At 36.9% G+C, this 24138-nt stretch overlaps 1 protein-coding gene across 1 annotated transcript in view; it reads left to right on the forward strand.

The window, feature by feature from the left end:
* The window catches only part of LOC108367945 (uncharacterized), a 66021-nt gene extending 45612 nt beyond the window's left edge, over positions 1-20409 (forward strand). Inside the window, exons 11-17 of the mRNA XM_017622660.1 lie at positions 813-1046; positions 1311-1612; positions 1794-1908; positions 5368-6705; positions 6789-7045; positions 13356-13604; positions 20346-20409. Of these exons, the coding sequence (XP_017478149.1) occupies positions 813-1046; positions 1311-1612; positions 1794-1908; positions 5368-6705; positions 6789-7045; positions 13356-13604; positions 20346-20409 (2559 nt within the window). The remainder of the gene's footprint in view (positions 1-812; positions 1047-1310; positions 1613-1793; positions 1909-5367; positions 6706-6788; positions 7046-13355; positions 13605-20345) is intronic.
* The last annotated feature ends 3729 nt before the right edge of the window (positions 20410-24138 follow it).

Consider the following 24138-nt stretch of genomic DNA (forward strand, 5'->3'; position numbering starts at 1 on the left):
ATCAAATCGAAGGTTTGAAACAGTTTTTAATTTACGAAATCCGTCTGTTTTTAATAATATACTACTCGTAAAGGTTAAAAAGTGGGAAAAATACCTTACATATGCAAATGTGTGTGTGTAAAAATGCCGCACTTCAAACCATTTAATAGTCGTGACTTCTATGCAGTCACATAGAAAANGTAACCTTTTGACAAAATTAGAATCAAATCGAAGGTTTGAAACATTTTTTAATTTACGAAATCCGTCTGTTTTTAATAATATACTACTCGTAAAGGTCAAAAAGTGGGAAAAATACCTTACAAATGCAAATGTGTGTGTGTAAAAATGCTGCACTTCAAACCATTTAATAGTCGTGACTTCTATGCAGTCACATAGAAAACTATTTTAATTAAGTCCAAAAACTACACTTTAAATGCTTTATGAGGCAATCATCGTCTACGAGGGCGACTATGTGAATCACTACTTCTGCACGGTCCGGCGCGCTCATTTACTGCATTACTTTCCAAGGTGGGTGCGGCATGTGATACGCGATCTCGCGCCGTGCTTAGGCAGCGAAAATTTGCAAAAATTTGCTGACGACTCAGCGCCATGTTCTCGCGTGTATATTGTAATCCAACGCGAATTTTAGCTTTTAATTTCCTCAAGCTCATTCTGCTCCAATTAGTGCACTCGCCACGCAAAAGATATTTGCATTCGTACACTAATTTGCGCATACGATTTTTTTTCGCCTTCTCATTCAATTTATGGTCTAATAATTATTTTCAACTCACCACTCCCCCCTCTCTTTACGCTCTCCCCTCGCTACTGAATAGCCGAATGCACGCGACTGGACGACGCAACAAGTGCGGCAACTGTTGGATGCAGGCGGAGCTGAAGTTGTGAATTTCCTAATTACAGAAAATTTCGAGTTCGTCAGCGATTTGTGCGAAGTGGCAGCAACAGAGGCAGGCGCGTCTTCGTCCACACAGGCACCAGAGAAAGTAGCTGGCAAGTTGGGTGCCTTCTGGTTGAATGCGTTGCTGCAACATGCGAATGCGCTCAACAAGGTTTGTGTAGTAGTGCTACTTAACGGTTTATTACGATTTTTTTTTTAAATTTATTAAATGTTGGTATTTTAGAATTTATATTGCGCGCTATTGTTGTCGTTTTTCTCTCATACTTTTTTATATATTTTTTCTTGATTTATTTTTGTTTCGCAGCATACAATANTAATTTATTAAATGTTGGTATTTTAGAATTTATATTGCGCGCTATTGTTGTCGTTTTTCTCTTTTTTATATATTTTTTCTTGATTTATTTTTGTTTCGCAGCATACAATACGCGCACTTCCACCTTTGCTGCTGCGCTTAGCCAATGCAACAGTTAGTGCGGGCGCCACAAGGGGTTGCAATCTGGAATTAACGCTACTTAGCTTGCAGCTGCTGCGTTGTCTACACACACGCCACGGCGATTTGCGCGCGTTGCAGGTGCGGTTGGAGCGGCTGGCGCGGCGACTTGTGTTTAATTGCAGCTCGTCGTCGCCTCTCAACTCAAGGCAGCAGCTGCTGAAGCACTTGTCGGAATTAGCTGGGGATCAGCTGGCAACAGAAGCGGAAAGCTCATCAACTTTGTTGTAAGTTCTTGCCCCAGTGTAGTCTATATTGAAGTACACAATACTTGCAACCATTAGTCAATACTTAGAATTTCATGATTTTCTTATTTATTATTTCTTAATATTTTTCTATATTCTCTTTTGGCTTAATCATCTGTTGCATGTACTTTCCCTGCACTTGTTGTCGAATGATACTGAGCAGCTGGCAGCAGTTGTTGTTGGAGGATACTCAAGAATGCAAACTGGATGCTCAGACCGTAGCAGAGCAGCAAAGGCAACAGCAGCGCATTATCGACGAGAAGTGGCTATTGAGTCAGGTGAGTCTATCTTTGGCGTACTCGAGCGCTATGCAGTACTTGTTCACCGCCGCTTTGTTGCCTTCTTTCTTACATACATACATACATTCAACGGTACGATACTTTTGTCTTCCTCAAGCACTGATGAGTTGAAATCATTCACTTGGCGTGTTCGTATCCACTGTTGTGTTCATTTAATTTTTTTTTTCCACGGTAATTGCTCACTATTAGTTGCATTACAGTTTTCTCGAGTTTTGAGCGATTTTCTGAAGTGCATCCATTTTACTTTTGCCGTGTATTGTATTTCATTTGTGCAGCATCCACTGTTATTTGCCAATTATTTGATTGATTATGCTGCGCAGATTTTTTAATAGCCCTTGATTCCTGCTTTCTGTTGAGGCTATTTGCTTACTTTTAGTTGCGAGCAATCATGTTTCGAATATTTTTGTTGTGATTGTTTTTAGTTTTTCAATTAACCCAACTAGATTTTTTATTAAACCTAAGCGAAATAGTCGGCATGCCTGCAACTGAATGCAATTATCAAAGTGCTTAACCAAATTGCTGATTCAATATTTGATGCAAATAATTTCATGTTTTTGCATTTAAAGAGTACAATTCCAACTCAAGTGCTAAAAAAAAACCAAAAAAAAAAAAAATATATATTCTCGCATAATTGCTCTGTTCATTCGAAATCAAATTATAATTCGTTTGTTTATTTTATAAAATTTAGAGCAGAAAATACTAAAGTATTTAATAAATTTTTCACTATGAAATACATTTTACTAAAGTTTGCTAAAACTAATTTATGCTGATTTGATATTATAAATTGGAATTCTCTTCGTCATTCTCGGTAATAGAGTACGCTACAAGGTTTTGTTTTTACTTACATGATTGATTTTTAAGTACAACACGCTAAATTGTTCGGGAAATCCGAATTAAATTGGCGGGTAGGTTGGAATGGTTGGATAGTAGACTCTCCCCACACTTAGGCCACACCATAGACACGTGATGTTGCCCATATTCCCATATTTTTTTTTTGCAAAAACTTTATCAAACATTTATTTACACAAAATGATTATGTATTTGGGCAATGTTTTTACATCTTCTTATATATAAAAAGGCCGTGTTTCTTTTTTGTGGGATGATGTCCATGAAGAGGAAACTCTCACGAGTATTACTATCAGTGTTGCCAGATATGGTCTTTTCCGTCTAAAATTGGTCGGTTTACTTTGGTCGGTTGGACGGTTAAAACAAATTTTGGTCGTTTTTGTTATTAATTTATATGAGTACCGAATTTTCTTCCATCATAGTATGGAACATTTTGTTTTTGTATGGAAGAAAAAAATATCCACAAAAAAAAATTATCAAAAATCCAAAAAAAAAAANTTAGTACCGAATTTTCTTCCATCATAGTATGGAACATTTTGTTTTTGTATGGAAGAAAAAAATATCCACAAAAAAAAATTATCAAAAATCAAAACAAAAAAAAAAAGAATTTAATTGTCTATAAAAATGCATACTTCGAATTTTTCTAAAAACTCTTAACAAAAGTTTTGTTGATTTTTTCTAATTTTTCTACGAAGTTTAAAATTTGAGCTTATAGGTTTTCGTTAGATAATGAGCTGTATTTTTATAAAAAGGTAATAAACATTAAATAAACAAAAGAAAAATATCTAAAAGTGGTCCCAATGTTGTGTCCCTATTAATTTTCACATGACTGTAAATGTATAATAAAAAACGAACACTCTGTACCTTTATACATACATATTTACTTTCCCCTTGTGTAAATCTAATATAATGCTTATGAAGCAGCGCAAACACGATATATACAGTTTTCAAATACGGTATTCCCACTACAGCTTCATTGGTAATGCTGTACCGAATCACTTAATTCGCCTTAACACTTCGCTTAAACAACGATGAGCTGTCAAATCGTTACAATTCCCGAAATTAATAGGAAATCGAACAACTTAATTGGCGAAAGTATATCAAAGTCGAAGTTTTGGACACATGACTACACAAATTAACTAAATAGCCGCCCACCATGCGTGTATTATTACAGTTACTGAAAGGATTATAAAATGTGAATTTTTACTAATGAGATTTTTCAAATTAATTAAAAGAGAAGCTTGTATTCTTCAGTTCAGTTCGGCAGTTGCCATTNGAACTTAATTGGCGAAAGTATATCAAAGTCGAAGTTTTGGACACATGACTACACAAATTCACTAAATAGCCGCGCACCATGCGTGTATTATTACAGTTACTGAAAGGATTATAAAATGTGAATTTTTACTAATGAGATTTTTCAAACTAATTAAAAGAGAAGCTTGTATTCTTCAGTTCAGTTCGGCAGTTGCCATTGGTTTTGGTCGGAACTTTGGGCGGAAATTTTTCTTTCTAGTGGCAACCCTGACTACTATACTGGCATAGTAGTATTCACGACGCTGCACCTGTGTACTAAAATCTATCCAAAAATCACTCCAGCGGCCCTGCCAGTCAGGGTATTATCTCATGGGGCGGATTGGCCAATTTGCTTGCTACCTTATTTATCTGGTTCTACATTGTTGAGATAGTCTTAAATGTTTAAGAATTCGAGTGATATGTGCGCATGTTTCATGCCAGTTCTATGATATCAACATTTAGTCTATAACGTTGCTTCCCTGCAGTTTATTTCTGGTTTCTGGGGCTTAGCGAGGACAAAAGAATACTACTTGTTTCGCGTTTTCCATAAGATCTGTGCAAGCTGGGTAGTAGGGGGAATCACCATGCGCAAATCTGTTTAGATACTCTCGATAGAGGACATGTCCCGAAACAAACTGCGTTAAGTTGTAGAGCACTTACCGTCACTTTGTGTCTTTATATGTATGTAAAGGCCACCTGCAGACTGAAAACCAACGGATGTTGGTATAACACTTAGTGGAACGGGGCGAAATTTGCAGATCTGAGCACCTGTGTCGTTTTAATGGCACAAGATGGTATGCCGTCATCATTACTTTTGTTGAAGACTTTCTATATATAATGTTGAGTTCCCTAAGGATGAATGCTGGTTTAATACCGGCACGGAGCCCGGACTCACACATTGTCCAATCTTCACTGATGGCTCCCAAACTGCCTCGAAGTTAATGGGGATAATCTTCACTTTTCTCCTCGGTAAAATGCTTCGGTCAATTACGAAATATGGTCCTCGAAAAGGTCCAATTACATACTCGGAAGCTATATGAAATTCTGCAAAAAATGCGTCGAATTTCAAGAACAAAATGTAAAAAGGAAAGGACGTCGCCTATTGCATAGCATACTGGTCATCACCCCCGTTCATCGCTGTCGCAAAATTTTTCCGCTTTTTAACAGCAATGCAGAATTATTGTGTTTTCAATTTCTACACTTGTTACCTCTTTTGTCTTGACTTTCCTTCTTTCGATTCTTCGGTGCACTCACGGTTTCACTTTCCTTTTGTTTTCTCTTTTAACTGCCTATTTACAGTTAATTAAATTCTCCGCACAATCAGACTATGGCGCCCAACAACTTTCGCGCATTTTGCTGGAAATACATTCCGAGCAAAAGCTCTACACGATATTCAACAGCAGCGAGTTCGCAGTGGCGCGTGTGCTGCGGCATGCAATCGCCAGCTCAATGCAGGCGATGTTGGCTGCCTTCCGCAACAATTGCACCCAACATAATCCGCACATTCACTACATGCAACCGAATCCATTAGTGCGCGTTACCTGCAACATCTTGATGGCAAGCATTAGCGCGGAAATTGCCGCAGACAGCCGAGATAAACTACAAGCAACACTAATGGTGCCTACGATTGTTATACCCGCGAGCACAACTGCTTCGTTGGAGGGGCCGACAATCGAAACCGAGTGGCGCACGGCAAGCATTGGTGGACTTCACCTATGCCACGCTGTTATTACGCTACTGACGCAAATAAAGCTGATAGAGGATACCGCGCTGCTTTACATAGAGTCGAAATTCATCGATAAGTTTGTACGCGACCAGCTCTTGCGCCCAGAACATGTGGCAACTCTGTTACGCTTCTTAGATTGGTGTTGCAGGCAAGCGCAGCAACTGCTGAAACAACAGCAGCATCAGCACCACCACCACAGTGAACAACAAAATGCAGTTACCTTGCTGCAGTGCATTGCAGCAATGCTACAACAGCGCTTCATATGGATGGAACTTAATCAAATGGAAAAGTCAACTGCCGCATCCGCAGCAACAACAATGCCAGCACAAAACTCTGGCTTTGCTGGTGGCCTATTATCGCCTCAACAACGCAATTTGTTGCTATGCCGTACATTGGACGTCTTGGTGCTGGCTGCCAGGCAGACGCTGCAACACACAATCTTCTACAAGCATTACAAGCAACAGGCGGCAGCTGTAGGCGGCAAAGGAGGCAGCGATGGCGAAGAGCACCGTGCCGTCGAAACGCAAGATATCTTCAATACATTGGGCGTAGCAGCTGCGGTAGACGAGTTGGAAGGCACTTTGCAGGCTAACAACGAAATTGAAGCGAATGAAGTTGCTGTTGGAAGGCTGTTGCAAGCCTACGCCCCACAGGCGATTTTCATTGCAAAATTAATCGAGGTGCGCACCGATGAGTCAACTAGTAGCGGAGAATGTATCTCAGCTGCCTACCTTACTGGTGGTACAGACAAAAACGGCGCGCTTGGCACTGCAGGCGGCGCGTTAAGCGGTGGTGCCGGCAGCAGCATGGCGACGGGCGGTACAGGTACGAGTGGCGGTGGAGCGTGGACTGGCGCCCAAGCTGAGTTTGAAAAATATAGCGGTGGTGCGAATGGCGTACAAGTGCCGATGGTAAGTTAGTGAAACTGGCAAAAGTACAGGCTGTTATTTTACATTTATGCTTTGGGTTTTTTTTGCTTTTACGAACTTTTCAGCATATTTTGGTGGCTATTGGCATCGCGTTGCTACGCACGAACCAATTCTACGCCTATGCAGTAACACCTTTCGAGATAATACAGCAACAACAAAGAGAACAACGCATTGAACAGTTATCGCCAACCAAACGCGCTGGACAATCGTCACCAACAACAGCTTCTGCGGCAGCGGCTGCAGCAGCCTCGAGTGGTAAATTGCCAACAATACCCGTGGAGAGTTTAAGCGATGTGGATGTATTACGCAAATTTGTTAAGAGGTGAGTTGCAAATTTGAACACTTTTAACACCGCCAAGGTACATGCGACTGTTTTGATCGATGGCTGTATTATAAAAAACATGAAAATCATCTAACATTAATTTTTATTTTATTTTTTTAATAAGATCATTAAGGGCTGGTTTCTCCAACTCAACTTAATTTAGTTTAGCCATTTTTGGACCTAAGTCAAAAGCTAGCCTACTTTTACACTGCTTATACTGGACCAAGTCTAAAAAATTGGCTAAACTACTTAAGTTAAGTTGAGTTGGAGAAACCTGCCCTAACTGTTTTTTGGCTTAACTACGCACCACAAACTTCAAATAAAAAAGGGAGGAAAAATATGAAATCTTATACACTATGCGATGTGTGAAGGGTTGCTTACAGTTCGACTGTGTTATCTTCTTAAAGTTGCCACCTTTTAGGTTTAAAAGTAAACTGTGAATACCCTAAATCAGTTTTAAATATCAAAGTCCTTTAAAAAATCCTGACGTCAGAGAGAAAGACTAAGTACGCAGTTTTACTATAATTTACCCATAGTTTCGCGGATATATTAATTTTTGTGTGTGGAAAATCTACTGTCGCACGGTGTTACCTGATAAATAACCAAAGTCTGAAGCTTGCATATTGCAGCAATTTGTCATACATACCCTATCCCTAGTCTAATAGCGTTTTCTTTTCTCTAACAAAGTTCTGCCTTTTTATATGGGAACTCTTGCTTTGCATTGCCCTGAAACCTGAGAAACTGTTGCATTCTTTATATGAGTATGAAACAGAAAATATACTGCTCCAACACAATTTATTTATAGAACTTAACAAAGCTGCATTATTCACTTGGCCTGTAAGTCTTTAACAATTTTAAAGCAAAACACTTATTTCTGATAGAAAAGACTGACAGAAAAGGCGGCACTTTTGCCGGGTTAGAGCGCAATCTGCAGAGAAAAGAACACGACGCCTTGTGAATGGGCTGAGAAAAGAACATGAAAATGTGACAGCCCTAACACAAGGTAGAATAAGTGCAGCTTTTTCGAGAAAAGAAAACGCTATAAGTCTGCATATTCGTCTTCGTATTTGACTTTGTATGCGACAACTACACATCTGTGTCTTTGGATTCGTTTTCATATCCGTCTTCACTTTCGTAAATGTATTCGTCTTCGTTATCGTTTTCTTATTCATCTTCGTTTTCCAATTCGTCTGCGTGTTACTGCTGTTCGTATTACTTTTCGCATTCATGTTCGTATTCGTATATGCGATCGTGTTCTTATTACTCCTTTCGTATTCGTATTAAGCCTCGTCCATCGTGGTCTTCGTATTCGTGATCGTGTTCGTACTCGTCCTACTGTCTTCGTATTCTTGTTCGCCTTAGTCTTCTTATTAATTTCGTGTCTGGAATCATCTTCTCGCTCGTAATCGTGTTCGTTTATGCCTTCGAAACAAATTAAAATACGAAGAACCGACCAATTTTGGAACCATAAAAACTTTCGTCATCTACAAAGAAACTCCTTTCGAATGGTGTTTCAGGTCTCAAAATCGAACCGCCAGCACAGACGGACAAAATTCACAAATTATCACTCGCTCTGCGATGACAAATGCTGCTAGTATCACACAGTTAAATGTTTGAAATAAAGACAGAAACAAGCCAGAAGTGCAGTAGGTTAAACTGAGTAATAGATTTGGAGCATAGAATTTGTCACAATAAGTTGCCAATTTCATGCCACCAACACAAGTTAGCGCATGCAACNAGTAAGACCGCCAGCGCAGACGGACAAAATTCACAAATTATCACTCGCTCTGCGATGACAAATGCTGCTAGTATCACACAGTTAAATGTTGGAAATAAAGACAGAAACAAGCCAGAAGTGCAGTACGTTAAACTGAGTAATAGATTTGGAGCATAGAATTTGCCACAATAAGTTGCCAATTTCATGCCACCAACACAAGTTAGCGCATGCAACCAAATAATATTGCAACAAACAGAGGAAAATGCAGAAAACAAGTACACATTTATGTATGTATATCTACGTAAGAAAGCTGTCGTACACGCCTAAATTTTGCAAAATTACCAAAAGTATGAATTCGTCAGCCGCCGAGAGAGAAAATGTTAAGAAATTAGCAACTTACTAGAGTTTATAAGCAAATAGCAAATAGCAGCGGCGTGCGTGCATAGCAAATTATTGCAGTTATTTTGCTCCTTTTGTTTGCGACTCCGCCACCGCAGCTATAGTACAAGTGTAGTAGTCACTACAGATATATTTTGTAATTAAATTTTTGTGGCAGCGGTAAAATCGTACAACTGTATCGAAAGCAACACCCCAACCAAATGTATGTAGTTCAGTGCTGACGCTTTTGCTCTCACTGGACGTGCATAAATAGAAATGAAAGCACTACCGGGAGTTAATTTTGATGTCAGAACGTGTGGTTTCCAGTTTTGTCTGGTGCTGTTGTCAAAACCATTTCGGCAGCAACAACAATAACCATAACATCATCATCATCTTCATCGAAATAATATGAGGTTTTGATAATGATGTTGCTCTTCTTGCTGCTGCTGCTACTGACAGTTGATATGCTTGGCAAAATGTTGGTGACACTGCGTACATGCGGCAAAGCAAAGCAATGGGAAGTCACATGACGAATATCTATGTACATATACTAAGGGTATGTGCGTTATTCGAAGGAATTGAATGAGATATATAGATGCATAAATTCATTTTGTTGTTTCGTGTTAGATTTCGAAAGTAAAATTATTGCTCTAATTTCAAATACTATATTCATCTACATAAATACTTAAATTGTGAATTCTAGTTTATTGGAAGGTAAACTACTTTTACATACATACATACACACATATGCATATCCAAAACAATTCCCACTGGGAAAATAGGTAAGCACCTTGCGAGGTAAGCCATGTTTTCTTTCAGTTTTTAGTACCAAAATTGTCATCATGGCCAATGTCATCTACTAGNCCAAATAATATTGCAACAAACAGAGGAAAATGCAGAAAACAAGTACACATTTATGTATGTATATCTACGTAAGAAAGCTGTCGTACACGCCTAAATTTTGCAAAATTACCAAAAGTATGAATTCGTCAGCCGCCGAGAGAGAAAATGTTAAGAAATTAGCAACTTACTAGAGTTTATAAGCAAATAGCAAACAGCAGCGGCGTGCGTGCATAGCAAATTATTGCAGTTATTTTGCTCCTTTTGTTTGCGACTCCGCCACCGCAGCTATAGTACGAGTGTAGTAGTGACGACAGATATATTTTTTGTAAGTAAATTTTTGTGGCAGCGGTAAAATCGTACAACTGTATCGAAAGCAACACCCCATCCAAATGTATGTAATTCAGTACTGACGCTTTTGCTCTCACTGGACGTGCATAAATAGAAATGAAAGCACTACCGGGAGTTAATTTTGATGTCAGCACGTGTGGTTTCTGGTTTTGTCTGGTGCTGTTGTCAAAACCATTTCGGCAGCAACAACAATAACNTAGCAGCGGCGTGCGTGCATAGCAAATTATTGCAGTTATTTTGCTCCTTTTGTTTGCGACTCCGCCACCGCAGCTATAGTACAAGTGTAGTAGTCACTACAGATATATTTTGTAATTAAATTTTTGTGGCAGCGGTAAAATCGTACAACTGTATCGAAAGCAACACCCCAACCAAATGTATGTAGTTCAGTGCTGACGCTTTTGCTCTCACTGGACGTGCATAAATAGAAATGAAAGCACTACCGGGAGTTAATTTTGATGTCAGAACGTGTGGTTTCCAGTTTTGTCTGGTGCTGTTGTCAAAACCATTTCGGCAGCAACAACAATAACCATAACATCATCATCATCTTCATCGAAATAATATGAGGTTTTGATAATGATGTTGCTCTTCTTGCTGCTGCTGCTACTGACAGTTGATATGCTTGGCAAAATGTTGGTGACACTGCGTACATGCGGCAAAGCAAGGCAATGGGAAGTCACATGACGAATATCTATGTACATATACTAAGGGTATGTGCGTTATTCGAAGGAATTGAATGAGATACATAGATGCATAAATTCATTTTGTTGTTTCGTGTTAGATTTCGAAAGTAAAATTATTGCTCTAATTTCAAATACTATATTCATCTACATAAATACTTAAATTGTGAATTCTAGTTTATTGGAAGGTAAACTACTTTTACATACATACATACACACATATGCATATCCAAAACAATTCCCACTGGGAAAATAGGTAAGCACCTTGCGAGGTAAGCCATGTTTTCTTTCAGTTTTTAGTACNACTGACAGTTGATATGCTTGGCAAAATGTTGGTGACACTGCGTACATGCGGCAAAGCAAAGCAATGGGAAGTCACATGACGAATATCTATGTACATATACTAAGGGTATGTGCGTTATTCGAAGGAATTGAATGAGATATATAGATGCATAAATTCATTTTGTTGTTTCGTGTTAGATTTCGAAAGTAAAATTATTGCTCTAATTTCAAATACTATATTCATCTACATAAATACTTAAATTGTGAATTTTAGTTTATAGGACTACTACTGCATTTACATACATACACACATATGCATATCCAAAACGTTAGTATTGTAGCGAACATTTTCGAGAAATGTTCATACGCTGAGAAAAATTAAACCATATCCGCTTTGTTTCAAATTAAAACACATATGATTTGGCGCCAAACGGCCTTTTTTACTATAAACGGATTTATTTTTGTTTGAAAATACGATTTAGTTCTGCACTTCACAGATGCTTTTTCGCAATTAGGTTAGGTTAGGTTAGGTGACAGCCCCATGTAACCGGAGATCATCCTGTGTGATACCACATTCTGAACGGCACCCATCGATAAAACGGCCGGAGCCGATTATGTATTTACGAAGTTGTAACAGCCAAAGTACTTCAACCTTAGCCACGCAAACGCTGGGCACCAAAGAAGGTATTGTTTTGTTTAGGTGATTCCATGCCATCTTCTAGGCAACTGCGACATACGGAGCCCGGTAGTATGCTTAGCCTTACTGCGTGAATACCGATTGGACCCGCAGCAAAAGTGAGATCGGTGGCTTTGTTAGTGTGGGTAGTGCCCTGGACCGCCCCTTGTCCACGCTAGGCCAGAAGCACCTTGCGATCGCACATATTCTGGTTTTCGTCCAGCCGTCGCTGAGCTGATATGAGGGCCATTTATCCAAGAGTGTACCACAGGTGATCAATGGCAGCCCCAGCTGCTCTGTATCCGCCGATAATGGTACCTGAGGGCCTTTCCTGGCCAATTCGTTAGCCACATTGTTTATCGCTATGTCGCTGTAACCCGGAACCCAAGTACTAATAACCAAGTTAGAGCGCACCCCCAACAAGGCTCTGATAGCCGCTTCAATAGCCGGAGCAGTGAATCCACCGTCTCCTTGATAGCAGCCTCTTCCGGCTGGAATACACTGAAGAAGTTCGGGAGCCTGAGCTTAGTGTTGATAGAAAGCTCTGGACAGAAGACCCCACGCCCAACGTTCACCATTCCTCCTCTCCAGAAGTTTCGCCCGGCCCAATCCTCCCTTGAGTGAAAGTGGGCAGAGAAGAAGCTCTTAGGAGTCAATTAAGAAAAAATCGAATAAAAAATAATATATTCCGCCTAATGGCATTCGAACCCGGTCCCTCCTGAAAGCTAACATCTCTGCGCCCTCAGCTAAGGCCCCATCATGTATGTAAGTGTGTTTTCAAATGATCCTTAACAAGGACAAAAGTGAAGTCCTTATCAAGTTCTCCTCGTTTGCCTTAGTTTTGCGCTGATTCATTTTACTCATCTTTTTTCATCTCATCTGTTTTCAAATGAAGTTTCACTAAATTTGCTAATTTTCGTTGACACGCTGGCTCATTTATATAATTAACTAAACAATTATTACTTTTACAAAAACTTAGTTGAATCAATTATTTCCCCAATTGATTTATACAATGTCTGTATGTACTTACATAGATAAATATAAATTAGGGTAGTCCTTAAAAAATATCAACATCACCCCTTTTTTCTTCTATGTACAAGATAAAGACATCCACCGAAATTCTATAAAAATATTTAATAGTAAAAAAGTCAAACCCTGATAGACTTTTTTAAATCGCGAAAATTCGAAAAAAATTTTGACTTTCTTTAGCTATAAATAACCGGTAGCGACTCCTAAAAATTTGTTAAAATTTTTTAATTTCCATGGATGTCTTTATAAAAAAAAAATAAAGGGGCCCATACAAAATGTAGAGGCTGATATTTTTAAGGACCACCTTACCACAAACATTTATAAAACAACTTAATTAACCATCATACTATTTTCTTGCAGATTATCAATTTTTGGCTTTACCACAAGGCAACAATTCGAGGAGTACTTTATGACATTCTTGCTGTTAATCAATAAAGTTTACGATGAGAATATGGTGGACGAACAGGAGCAATTTCAAATAAGATCCACATGCTTCGAAGCGATTTTGGAACTTTTAATTACGTATAAAACTTTTCCAATTGTGGGTAATAAACTTTCGCATTTTCATCATACGACACGGTGGACTCGCATTAATTGCGACAGTATTAGGTGAGTACATACTGAACTCAGCTCATACATACATACGTATGTATGCGTATGTGTTGTTGTTAATGCTAAGCGTGTGCGTGTTTTCTCTGCATTTGACTTGTGCCTATATGCATAACTTTCAATTGTTGTTTGCTGTAGTCATCTTTTCGACCAAAGCCAGCGAGTGCCACTTGTCGATGGTCGACTGACTTGCTCTGCAACTTCTAAACTGCTCATTAGCAGAAATGCATGAAATTGTATCAGAAAAGTGTTATCACTGTTGACGAAGTTGAAGACCAGTTTGTATGTAGCTATAGCATGCTATGAGAGATTGCTCACTGCCGAGCGTAATGATATGCAACCGCAAAAACCGCAAAGGCAAAAAGTAAAAACTGTTAAAAGTTAAAGCCTTTTTGTCGTTGTACGCAAGTACTTTTTAGCTTAGAGTTTTTTTTTTGACTTGTCAAAGTAGGTGTTTACAGCTGTAGATTTTTTTTTAGTTGTGCTTGTAGAAATATTGCATGGTTTTTGAGTGAACCACTTTACATGCTTGTTTCGAGACCTTTTTTTTTGGTGAAATTTAATCGTGTTTTCCAGGCAACACTTTTTGCCTAGCACTCATTGTACAGTGTTTTATAAGCTGGCTTTACAGTTTGCTTTTGAAAATTTCGTCCAAATCCCATAAAAAGTGTCATGCAGTTGCGAGGCCTGTTTTTGATAGAACGTTGGTGACGTTTTTTTTTGCGTTTACTGAAAGTGGCAATCCTACTAACTAGAGGTTTCAACAGCAAAAATGATTTTTTACTTTTTTTTTTGTTTTCATATTAAATTTAAAGATAAAAAAATCACTTAATTTGCTTTCGTGAAACTGGCTATAAGTACTTGTATGTATTTTATAATGAAAAGCTAAAGCACTAGCAAAAAATATCCATTATTTTTGACACCTTACTTTTTTGCGCTTCATAACAATCAAAGTTTAGATTTGAGTGTAATTAATCACTTGATGGTTGCTAAAACCCCGAAAAATATAAAATACAATGAGTCCTGAAAGGTAAAAATATGTAAAAGTACCCGAAAAAATCTCGAGAAAATCAGGAAATGCTTTGGGAAAAAACCCCGTTGTGTCGAAAAATATCGATTAAAAAACATGAAAAATCTTGAATCCGGAAGCATTTAATTTTATTAACTATCCATAAAAAAATAAAAGCAAACAAAAGTAAATGGTTATTTTCTGCTCAAAAAGATATCAGACAAATTTTGTATTCAAAATCTAGAATTGAAAGTTTTTTTCTTCTTTTTAGACATAAATTCATTGAAGTCATTCATTGTATGTACACTAGGGTTGCCAGACTTTTTCTTTACTTTTCAGTATACTTTTATTTAATATAATAGGGCCAAAAGCTTACACATTGAAGTAACGGAAAATACGTTAAAACCAATCATTAAAATGTTTTGATTATACTCTAGCGGACTTACGAAAACTGTATTTGTAGAAAGCAGAAATAACTTGGAGAGTGGATAGAGGTCCGTACTTCCACTTGGCAAACCAAAGTCTTGATCCCTGGTTAATGCTTTTGTTAAAATTTAAGATGACGTCATCAGAGTTGTCACACTAAAGGGCTTGCCCTATAGATGTGCAATATGATTTAAGTTTTTTTTTTAATTTTTCCCATTGATTTATATAACACGTAGGTAAAGTCAATTATTACAATGTGGTTAACAAAAAATACTAAAATTGAGATTGAGTAGAAGATGAAGAAGAAGATAGAGATGAAGAGATAGATGAAGGTGAATATGACGATGAAGATGAAGCTGAAGAGGAAGTTGAAGATGAAAATTCTGTATAAGATTAAAGTAAGATAAACAATGTGATTGGAATGAAAAACAAAATAAAAAAAATAAACAATACGAAGGCAATGGCAAAGCCGAAGACAAAGTCAAAGATGAAAACAAGGATTTAACTCATCTGAATTCACCTCACCTCACCTCAACTGAACTTACCATCCCACCTAACCTCACCTCACCCCATCTCACCTCACCTCATCTCGCCTCCCTTAAGCTCACCTTACCTCACCTCACCTCAACACGAAGATTAGGTTTTTTTTGTACTTTAAACGACGATACGATATATTTCGGGCTAAAAGTTGTACCAATATTTTGGGCATTGCTGCACAGTTTGCAGCCAAATTACATCAATTAACAAGTTGTGCAAACACCTAGTGTGTCGCACAAGTTTTTTTTTCTACCAATTTTCCCTTTGTTCGTTATCTTCTGCGCCCAATGCAGAACATGGTTGTTTTAAAAATGTTTTTTAAACTCCGATTTGGTTTTGTTGTTGTTGTTGAAAGCCTTGTCCTGCACATTAAAATTTTTCGTATTATAACTTCGTTATGAAGAATTTGTTTTTTTTTGTGTTGGTATGTTTTCAGGCAATTACAATTCGTTTTTATTACGGTGTTATCACAACTTTTACAAATTTGTTTGAAAGTGTATGCAGTTTTCCATTTAGTGGCACAGCACACATACCATACATACTTACGTTTTGTTAAATTGAACGAACTTTGCTGTTATTATTGCAATATGTTGGCATTTTGTTGTAGTTTACCGACTCCACTATTTATATGGTAAAAAAGAAATTTTAACTGCGCGTGTGAATATTTTTCACTTGATTCAACAATATGTTTGTCTGTTATTCAAATACGGCTATTAAAGGAGATCTGATGTGCGGATATGCCTGGCTCGTAAGTGGTTTATGACTTAGCAGTTATCGAGAAAAGTTAACAAATGAAAAAAAGTTTTTATATGGGCGTATGTTGCTCGCAAAAATTGGTGGCGTTAGCTTCTACTGCGAATAGCCTCCAACAGAACTGTAAGAGTACTACCTACCAGATCTCAGTCGGTCCAGTAGTTGACAGAGAGGATTATTTAGTCACACAATCGCCCTCCTACACCTCAAACCGCACGCAGGTACTTGTTAATCCCACCATGAAATGCAACTCTTAACTTAACCACATTCCATTATTTCTTACATAATATTTTTGTGTCAAGCTGTTCAAATTGGAAACCTCCCTCGTCCCATCGCTCATTCCGTCGCCTGTGAGATCCCAGTCTCAACCACCATTGCAAGAACAATAACCTCAGTAACTCACTAATAGGCAGACCAAAATACTCGTCAAAAATACCCAGATACCTTGCGGCGGCAACAACAAACGCACCTATGATGGAACAGTCCTAGTAGCGTTAGTCCTCTCAAAGCCTTTAAGACATGAAGGTCTCCTCTATTCCACTGATACTCGAACAGCGGTCGGCTAATTATCAGAGTGTCGGCAGTCGTCAGTAACCTCCTGAGATTAAACATCCAAACAGGAAGAGACTAAGCAACGGGTCCCACAAGTTTGTGTTCTCTCTGTTGTTTAACATTTTCGCCTCGAGGCTTCTTAAGCAACGGGGCGCAGTTGCCCTGATCTCACATACTGGCGTGTGTTCGATATTTACGTCGGGCAATGGAATCGATGATCTCTGTTCGAAGTTAAACGGCTATCTACTCCGAACTTCACGTTTATTCCCTGCACTAAGCTTAACTTTCTCCCCGGAAAACGTGGCGCCTTACGACGCCTACTCTAGCTGCGACGTAAAGAAGCGAAAATTCGGTTTTGGGTCGGACCAAGCGGGATTCTTCAACGACTCGCTCATTCGCGCTCATGCTCCGACTGAAGAGAAGAACGAGGCATCTAAGGATTTCATCTTTGAGCACTTCGAGCGTACTTACGACCGCCATGTCAGATTTTAACACATAAGTATTTAGTAATGAATTTCCTTCAAGGCCACCAAGTATAATTAACTATTAACGATAAATTCTTCAAACCAAGTAGTATGCTTTAGGTACATACTTACTTACTTTGAAAAACCCATGAAGTGATACTCGTGAACAAAGTATTCGTCCATTGTTAAATAACAATAACACTTTGTTGTTTATTTCTCACTCGAATTGTGTTAATTTAATGATTGCTCATTGGTTTCTCTTTGTCAAACATTGCGATAACCCTCAGCACAATTAACCTGCTATTACGCAATCATTGCGGCTGCAAGCTCTTTTTACGCTACCACTCTATACACTCATACGAATGCTGCCTGCCGCCCACCCTTTATCCCTGCAGATCCAGGCATGGAAATGCACAACCAGTTAATTTTCGTATGGATACACTGCCTCGAGCGTCCTTAACTCATTGACTCATTATGGCGGGCAACAGGAAGCAATATATAATGTCAACACGTACAACTACAATGCAAATAAATGCATAAACCAACGAACACAGCCACACACAATAGCGTGCGTGTTTATCCTCATGCGCTACTGCATCCGCCTTCAAAGTCGACTGGAACAATAAATGCACAAAGCAAATGCGCAATGAAAACAATGGAAGGGGAAGTGGCATTGAATAAACATATGCACACTTACATATATACACACGTATGTGCATATGTACTATGTAATCACTATACTGAGACACTGACATGCTGGACCTTATGAAATCTTGGCTGCGCGCTGCAGTCCTCGTATAAGAGCGGTGAGGGTGGGTATGTGGGCGAGCGCAACTTAAAGGGGTATGCAAAGAGAGGCTAAAGAACTCTGCCTTTGTATTTTTAAGTATTGCAGCGACTTGCCTAGTTGCTATTTCATCTCTGCGAATGCTTAGCTCCTCTCTCTTTTCTTGTCTCTAAAGATTCCACATAAACTACTATGTGGAAATGAAAATATTACACTTGCTTATGCCACCAATGATCTGTTAAAATACACTCATGCCCCTCTCTTAAAAAGTTTCCTCTTACCAAGTGCTTCTGTGCACCCCAAGGGGTAGTGATTGTGGAAAACGCAATTAAAATGCAATATTAACAACGGCTTAATTACGCGTGCTGGTTGCGGTATTCGTATGCAGAAACATGCTTCTACGTACGTATGTGCATTAGACTGGGTCGCGAAAAAGCGTTTGTAATTAGACTATATAGTTTCAAAGCTTATAAAAAAAGAGAACTTCAGCTCATACAACTTGTCGTACTTGCCGAGTTCTAAATACAGTCAAGTGCGAATTTTTTTTAAAAACTTTTTTTTTTTTGTATGTAGCAACACTATTAGTGCGACATTGTTGATAAAACAACTTTAAGTACTATATATCCTTTAATTTCTTTTTTACCTTAATTACTTCCTTTTCTAAAAAAAAAAGGAGTTCGGACTCGGATATCCTCGAAATCCTCTCAAAAAGGCTTTCAAACTTCGAGAGAAAGGATAATTACAAACGTTTTTTTTCGTATAGAGACCGACCAGGTCTAACTTACATATGTACATATATACTAACATACAGTGACATAAACAAATGACCACGAGTTTTTTTTTTAATGTGTATTCGCAATATTTTTCCAGCTAAAGTTTTCATCAAAAATGTTCGGGTTTTTTAATAGAACAAGCGCAATTTACAAAAACTTGCGTTCATATTTTGAAATTTTGTTGCTGACAGTCTCCCGCGTTTTATTTTATAAAAAATTCGTACTTGTATGAAAAAAGGCCAAAATCCGTCACAAAAAAAAAAAAATCTCAAAAAACGACGCGAATTTTAGACGTTTGAAACTTGCTTTTCATTAAATTAAAATTGTTGGGCTATAAAACTGCATACCCAAAAATTTTCCAAAAATTCATAATAAAAATTTGAAGTTTTGATGAAAATTTGTTGAATTTTCCTAAATTTTGTATAAAGTTTGTTTTGTGATTTATACGGGTTTGGTTAAAGCTGAGACGATATATTTATATAAAAAAAAACTTAGGTCGAAAAACATAACGAATATTGAAAGAAAATCAACACGTGGTCATCTGTTTGAGTTACAGTACTTGTGTAGGTACAGTGTCTCATTTAATATATCAACCTTTCACTTTCCAAGCTATATAAATACATATACATAGATGTTCAATGCATTGCTAATCTAATCACGAGAGCGTAATGTTTTCTTTAGTTACTGCCGAGCTAGTAAGTTTATAAATTTTTTGTAGCAGAAAAGGACATTGTAACTTAAAACCCAGATATGCCCCCAGCGCGGACACTCAGCTTCCATAATCATAGCTGACACATTCTTGGTAGACAAACTCATAATTATAAAAACTTTTTCTGTGCACAACCTCAATTGCTGCAACGCTGGTGAATGGCACAGAATGTACTTCGATGACTCCCCGCCTTCAAATGAAAAAAAAAAAAAACAAAAACAGAGAGCATTCCGTCTCCGTTATCAGACCAAATCGGTGCATTTAAGAGCTTATTGTTATGACCGATATGAGGAGATAGTCAAAGAGCTTGACACGTCCAACAGACGATGAGCTATTCTTCGTGAAAGATCTAGCCACGTTTTTTCTGTGCTGAAAGGTAATGTATGTATCTCAGAGCTACAATAATCTGTTCACCTACTGAAATATTAATGGCTAGTTTCGGATTGGTTTGTGGACCATTTCGCTTCATGAAGGCTGCTGCGCCCCATCAACCATATTAGCGCAACGTATCGGCTGTAAGCCAGAACTATGTATAATATAATCACACCTTATTCTCTTACGCAAGATAATACTCACAGAACGTCTTCATAATTGATTTGCGGTAAAAAAGTCTACATTTGTTAAATTTGCATTGAAAGCGTGATCAATTACGTCGAGTCACTGTATGTGTTCACATACGATTATCGCATAATCGCAGCATGCACATTTGTTTCTTTTCGCAACAACAGCAGCAACATTTTAAGTCAAACTCATGCGAAGAGTGATGAGGAAATGCGAAACAATGGCAGGAAATGAACGGGGAAACGCTTAAATACATACGTCCATACATACGAGTATAAATAAACTGATGCACATAATAACTCGCCATTCAAATGCATACGCATTTTCCTCACGAGCGCTGCTGAAGGCACAACAATGAAATTTGCAATAGCCCTCTAGAGAAAGCTACTAGTTTGCTATAAAGCTCAACTGGTTCATCTTCTAGCTCGTTTTTATACTAGTCTTCGGAAGGTGGTTAAAATATTAGTCTTAAGTTAAAATACATTTTCTTATTATTTCATGAAATTTTCTGTTGTATCCTTGTAGACTGGGTATTCTAGACATCCCTTTCTAAAATCGAGGCAAATGTGAATTACGACGTTGGGGATGCCAGTTTGAACCGGAAGTGGGTTACAGACCAGAAGTCCATTCTTTTAAGTGTGACATACGTACATACTTTTACAACAGATTAAAAAGTGATAAATTAAATTTTTTTTACTTGATTTTTTGAATTAAAATTTTTTAATTTATAATTTATATTTTTTAAGTATAAAAAATCTTCACATTTCCAAGTGAACTCAATGCGGTGGTCTCAAAACCATATGTCGCAGCCGAAATTTCACCTGAAAACCAATTGACTACATTTCTTTATTGGAATTTGTGGAACTGTGAGGACGCCTCACAAGCTCATACCAGTTAATAAACCAAACTTGAGTTCGCTAAATTTTTACTGACTGGTTTGGCTTTAAAGGGATGTAGTATAAGTTGCTAGGCGCATTATATTTAAAATTTGTATGTATATAAATATTTCCTTATGTTACGGTGACCATCCGTCCTTTATTTTAACCCTCTCTCCTTTATAATTTTTTTTTTCAAAATAAAGGACGCATTTTGTGCTTTATTTCTTAAACTGTCCTTTAAATCAGCACTAAATTTTTCAGAGGTACAGTTTTGAATAGAGAATATAAAATAATAAAAATGCCCCTTATAAAATAGAATGAAAACCTTCGGCAGTTAGTTTCGCACCTCTCTTAAGGGTTGCTATTTCATCGGTAATCTTTGTACAATCTATAAATCACGAATCACTGCTAATACTGATAGAAAAATTAATATACATTCTTTAAGTAAAATTCTTAAAAGAAAAGGTAAAGTTGGGCACAGTACTTGTTGCACGCTGAGTTATAGTGTTCATAATTCATCTGTTTTTTTTTGTTTGTTTTAATGAAAGCTTATAAAGTTTGCGTGTTTAGGTGAGCCTGATTTGTGATTTTTTTTTTTTTAATTTTAGTGCAAAATGCAAAAAAAAGTAGCAATTTTGAAAAAAATTTATTCTACTTTCCAATTAATAAATGTTACATAATAAAAACCAGTTGAAACCAATTGTTTGGTTCTCCCAAAACAAAAAAAAAGTCACACAAAAAAATTAAAAATTTTATAAAAAATTTTCAGCAAAATTAATTTTTTTAGTAAAAATTTGGATATGNAAATTTTTAGTGCAAAATGCAAAAAAAAGTTGCAATTTTGAAAAAAATGTATTATACTTTCCAATTAATAAATGTTACATAATAAAAACCAGTTGAAACCAATTGTTTGGTTCTCCCAAAACGAAAAAAGTCACACAAAAAAATTAAAAATTGTATAAAAAATTTTCAGCAAAATTAATTTTTTTAGTAAAAATTTGGATATGCAGTTTAATAGATCTTTAAATTTTATTATAATAAATAGCAAGGTGCAAGTGTCTAAGAGTTCCCGTTGATTTTTAATAATAAAACAAACGCATTTATTTCCCATTTCGCATGCAGATGTGCTCGAAGTGTTAGCAAAAAAAAAATTATTAAAAATCAACGCATTCTCTTAATCACTTGCAGCTTGCATTTATTATACTACAATTTAATGGTCCATAAAACTGCATACTCAAAATTTTTCTAAAAAACTATTTTTTTTTTACCTTTAATGAAATTATTTTCATAACACTTAAAATTTTTCTTGTGAAATTATTCTTCATTTTGGAGGAACCCTACAATTGTTTTCAATTAGGTTTTATTATGGAACAGTTATTAACTGGAACAGGAGAATCGATATTCTTCAAAATTACTACTTTTTCTGCACTTTCAAAATTCGTGCTCAACTGGTCTCTTACTTGATTTATAAGCTTTCATAAAAAAAAAAAAAAATAGTGGAATTGGTTCAAAAATAAAGGCTCTACTGAATTACGAACATTAAATTCCAATATTAAACCACTGTGTGCTGGCTTCGGCAATTTGTATGAATTATGAGAAACGCATTTTNTCATTTCGCATGCAGATGTGCTCGAAGTGTTAGCAAAAAAAAATTATTAACGCATTCTCTTAATCACTTGCAGCTTGCATTTATTATACTACAATTTAATGGTCTATAAAACTGCATACTCAAAATTTTTGTAAAAAACTATTTTTTTTTTACCTTTAATGAAATTATTTTCATAACACTTCAAATTTTTCTTGTGAAATTATTCTTCATTTTGGAGGAACCCTACAATTGTTTTCAATTAGGTTTTATTATGGAACAGTTATTAACTGGAACAGGAGAATCGATATTCTTCAAAATTACTACTTTTTCTGCACTTTCAAAATTCGTGCTCAACTGGTCTCTTACTTGATTTATAAGCTTTCATAAAAAAAAAAAAAAATAGTGGAATTGGTTCAAAAATAAAGGCTCTACTGAATTACGAACATTAAATTCCAATATTAAACCACTGTGTGCTGGCTTCGGCAATTTGTATGAATTATGAGAAACGCATTTTGGCACCAAGGGATGGCGTAGTCGTTGAAAAGGATTGGGTTTAATTTTTCGGAATCGGTTAAACACCTTTAAATAAGGGAAACTTGTACAATTAGAAAATATAATGTACTAGTAAATGTTTGATTTAAATTACGATATGGGTAAAGGNAGGGTTTAATTTTTCGGAATCGGTTAAACACCTTTAAATAAGGGAAACTTGTACAATTAGATAATATAATGTACTAGTAAATGTTTGATTTAAATTACGATATGGGTAAAGGTACTTTTATCATTAAAAAAAAAAATTTCCTTTATTTTACGTTGGTTAATATGGTCACCGTACCTTATGTACATATTTAGTTCCCTGTTATTAGACCCCTTTCAGACACGACAAATCTTGATTTCAAGTCTGCTCGTTCGTAGACGAAGGAGATGAGACGAATGTACTTTTCCCCTCTCTTCTTACCTCCTACGAACCGAGCAGACTTGAAAGCAAGACTTGACGTGTCTGAAAGCGGTCTTACATTTGCTGCTTGCGTAGCAACATAAAGCATAAAGCAATTTAGCGCTGCCGGAAAGTACACGGTCACGATTAAGTACGATCTTGCGTGTGCACAAACAAACTTAGGCGCCGGATTTCAAAGTGGTGTATGGTTCCGGTGCTGTTGAGTAATATTTAAAATGGATAAAATATATAAAATTAGATATAGTGATTTCGGGCATTTGAAAAAAATTTTTAGAGAAAAATACTCACTTTGGACACTACTTCTAATTAATTTTTTATTAAGAATGAAATTTAAAACACCTTTTTAAATCTTGCCCGTATTTGGCCGTGTTTAGACTAATAATAATAATAATAATAGATTGGATTCTGATATAAAAATTCACGTAAAGTTTAACTGTCATCGGTGGTACCAATGCTGACCTTCTATAACACTTGACAGAAGAATTAACTATTAAATTGCAAAGTCAGAATTAAAATCAGTGATGACAGGTGAGCCCCAG

Source organism: Rhagoletis zephyria, unplaced genomic scaffold, assembly GCF_001687245.7.
Source record: "Rhagoletis zephyria isolate East Lansing unplaced genomic scaffold, Rhagoletis_zephyria_1.1 Rzeph_scaffold_02878, whole genome shotgun sequence".
Lineage (NCBI taxonomy): Eukaryota > Metazoa > Arthropoda > Insecta > Diptera > Tephritidae > Rhagoletis > Rhagoletis zephyria.